Source organism: Dermacentor variabilis, chromosome 1, assembly GCF_050947875.1.
Source record: "Dermacentor variabilis isolate Ectoservices chromosome 1, ASM5094787v1, whole genome shotgun sequence".
Taxonomy (NCBI): domain Eukaryota; kingdom Metazoa; phylum Arthropoda; class Arachnida; order Ixodida; family Ixodidae; genus Dermacentor; species Dermacentor variabilis.
This window is the reverse complement of record NC_134568.1, coordinates 263157732-263161137: the sequence shown is the minus strand read 5'-3', so window position 1 is coordinate 263161137 and position 3406 is coordinate 263157732. Positions and strand designations below refer to the sequence as shown.

The 3406-nt window shown below is 45.3% G+C and overlaps 1 protein-coding gene across 1 annotated transcript; it reads left to right on the top strand.

The window, feature by feature from the left end:
• Positions 1-1881: 1881 nt before the first annotated feature.
• LOC142563768 (tRNA methyltransferase 10 homolog C-like) lies at positions 1882-3406 on the top strand. The gene has a single exon (XM_075674386.1). The coding sequence runs from the start codon at positions 1953-1955 to the stop codon at positions 3171-3173; it is 1221 nt and encodes a 406-aa protein (XP_075530501.1). The 5' UTR covers positions 1882-1952; the 3' UTR covers positions 3174-3406.

The following is a 3406-nucleotide window of genomic DNA, read 5'->3' as shown; positions in this document are numbered from 1 at the left end:
TATGTCTCCTCCATCTTTCATGAAATCGACTGTTATCCCATCTTTTCCTGCCGCTTTTCCCCGTTTCATGTCTTGCAAGGTCCATCTGACTTCATCTTTAGTTATAAGAGGAGTTTCTGTATCCTGTTCATTATTGTTTCGAATGGAGTACTCCTGAGTCAGTATAGAATTATTCCGCTGCATTTATTATAGCTTCGAGATTGCTGATGATACTACCCTGCTCTTCTTTCAGTGCATACATCTTGGTTTGTCCTATGCCAAGTTTCCTTCCCACTGATTTCAGGCTGCGTCCATTTTTTACGGCTTCTTCAGTCTTTCTCACGTTATAATTTCGATTATCACTTATTTTCGTCTTGTTGATCAGTTCTGACAGTTCCGAGAATTCTATCTTATCTCTTGAGTTGGACACTTCAATTCTTTGTCGTTTCCTTATTAGGTCCGTTGTTACTTGGGAGAGCCTGCCTACTGGTTGCCTTCGTGCCTTGCCTCCCACTTCAATTGCTGCCTCTGAAGCCAGCCTCGTTACGTTTTCATTCATTACCTCTATGTCATCATCATCATCATATCTCTGTTCCAAGGCTGCATATTTGTTTGCAAGTACCAGCCTAAATTTGTCTGCTTTTACCCTTGCTGCCTCTAAGTTGACCTCTTTCTTATTGACCAATTTTACTCTTTCTCTGTTCAAATTGAGGTTAATCCTAGCCCTCACTAACCTATGATCATTGCACTTTACCCGACCAATCACTTCTACATCCTGCACTATGCTGGAATCGGCAGAAAGTATGAAATCAATTTCATTTCTTGTTTCACCATTAGGGCTTTTGCAGGTCGACTTTGTGTTGCTACGTTTCCTGAAAAAGGTGTTTATTATTCTCAGCTTATTCCTTTCTGCGAATTCTACAAGTATCTCACCTCTAGTGTTTCTAGAATCAACACCGTAGTTGTCAATTGCCTGTTCACCCGCCTACTTTTGGGCTAGGAAGCTGACAACCTTCCTAGCCCACCGCATTTCCCCCATTTTTCAATACAATACTTTCAAGCAGCGCCGCGCCGGATCGCACAAGCCAAAGAGGAGGAAAGGCTCGAGGAAAGATGCAGGGGCTTTAGTCGCCTAGAGGGTGTTGGCAAAAGCCCCAAGATTTTCTCGCTTGCACCCGCTCTTACTCGCGCCTGCTCACAAACGGCTAGCGGTCCCTCAAATGAACCTCCTCTAAGAAACCTCCTCCGTAGTGCATAGTCATACATTCAAGGAGCAAAACCCCCCAGATTTAGCAACAGTACTACTAATAGTAATAGTACTATAGTAATGTTTGCCTCTTCGAATAATACAGGTCAAAGACAAGAATTATGCTATCTGCCACAGGCAATTTTTAAAATTCCGTAACATTTAAAAATCACCCAGCAGAATACTTCTACAGGGTCCTGAATATTTCGCTGCGCCTGTTCGAAAAAATATATTGCGCTCACCGCTGCACTGTTCTTGATCAAATTTTCTAGAAAGATCGCATTTTGGAGTCTATGTCCTGTAGTATAACAATTGGCACAGTTAATTGCCTGGTTCTTAAGAAAAAAGTGCAAATTTCCCTGCTCATGGGGACGCGAGCTGCTGCCGTGACGGCGCAAGCATAAACTTGCGTCACCGCCTACCTTCAGCTGCAGAAAGCAGCGTTTCAGGGAGGGCAGTCGCGCCTGTTCCAGGAGCGGGCAACACACAGCAGCCTGTATGTCAGGCACTGTGAAAAGTTTTCCCAATCGACCTTGGTGTCCCCATGTCCCCCAAGGAGGTCATAAAAAGTCAAACCACGGTCAAACCTCCTTGGTGCCCCGACGTTCTCCGCTTGGCAACTTTGGGAAGGAAGTATGCAACGTAGCCAAGTCAGGCGCAAGTCGAGGTCAGTGGCAGTCACGCTGGTAAAGTTTGCTCTTTATTCTATGCGCTCGAGCCATGTGTGATGCTTCGTTCATCTTTATTTCAGTTCAGTACTTCCTGCATTAATGACGTACCGCGTAATAAGTGCTGGAGAGCTCTGGAAGTACTGGCCAAAGCCCCGTTGTGTACAGCTAAAAGATTTTGCTGCGCAGTGTCGACGCACAAACTCGTCGGTGAAGAGGGACAAAATGACGAGAGTAAGGAAATCACCTGTGTGTACCGAACTGGCGACTTTCCCGACCTGGCGCATGACAGGAAATCGAAGGAACGATTGCGGCTACTGCTGCGGCAGCATACACTAAGGCTTGAACATGGACTACGAGCACCACAGGAATTGTCCCCCCAGGATGTGCTTGATTTGCTTGCATTGAGCTCGTTTCGTAAGAGATGCCGCCTGTTTGAATATCTATTCTACAAAGAACAAAAGCGTTTGCGCCAGCACCGACAAGAAGTGAACTGTTTAGCATCAGTGACGGAGGACATACGATCTTTCAAAAGGGAATTTTTGCCGCACACAGCTGATCGTATTGAAGACTATGGCCTTTTCAGGAATAGTTTTCTCATCCGTATCCGAGGGAGCACCATAAACAGATATTACGAGTCAAGGCAAATACCAGCAATACTGTTTGGCCAGAGTGTTGTGTTCGATCTGGGTTACGACGGCGTAATGTCTCCGAGAGAATGCAACAAAGCCGCCAGAGACCTGCTTGAGGCGTACGGGTGGAACAGATGCAGTCGCGATCCGTTTCACCTGCATTTTTGTAATGCATCTCCAAACGGAGCTACTGCGCGAATCTTGCAGGACGAGCTGTTCGCAGCATCTGAACATACAGTGTTGTCGGAGATTACACCAAGCAGCTATTTGGACATGTTTCCAAAAGAAAAGCTTGTGTATCTAACCCCGGACAGCGAAAACACATTGGATGCCTTTGATTACGCTGCAGTGTACGTAATCGGAGCGCTCGTAGATAAAGAGACTAAGGAAGGTGCTACTCGCGCCAAGGCAACTTCTGAAGGCTTGAAGACTGCACGGTTTCCACAGACGTTTACTTGGCACTGGGAGAAAGAAATATCAAAACCGCTGCACATGACGGATGTTTTCAAGGTCTTGCTTGCTCTAAAGCGAACAAACAGCTGGAAATATGCGTTAAAGTACTTGAACTCTAAGGTGACTGTTCTGCAAGAATCGAGTAGCATTTGTGTTCCAACTACTCCACAGTGCCAAACCCAAGGGATTGCATAGTTTCTAGCTGCAATATTGAAGTGACGTTTTAAGCAGTGTTCTGAGCAGTGCAGTGTTGCCCTTGTGCAGAGTTCGTTTTGAAACTGAAATGCGAAAGCAAAGCTGCAATTGTCAGTAGCTGTGTCAGGCAAACAGAATTTGAATCAAACTTCATGAATAACTTGTATAATTTTTTTCTTGACAATTTTGGGAACCAAAGTGTTTTTTCCCCAAATATAGCGTTCTGCTAACTG

Bases quoted from the DNA above. Each gene is read 5' to 3' on its own strand.
- LOC142563768 (XM_075674386.1), top strand. From the start codon at position 1,953: ATGCTTCGTTCATCTTTATTTCAGTTCAGTACTTCCTGCATTAATGAC.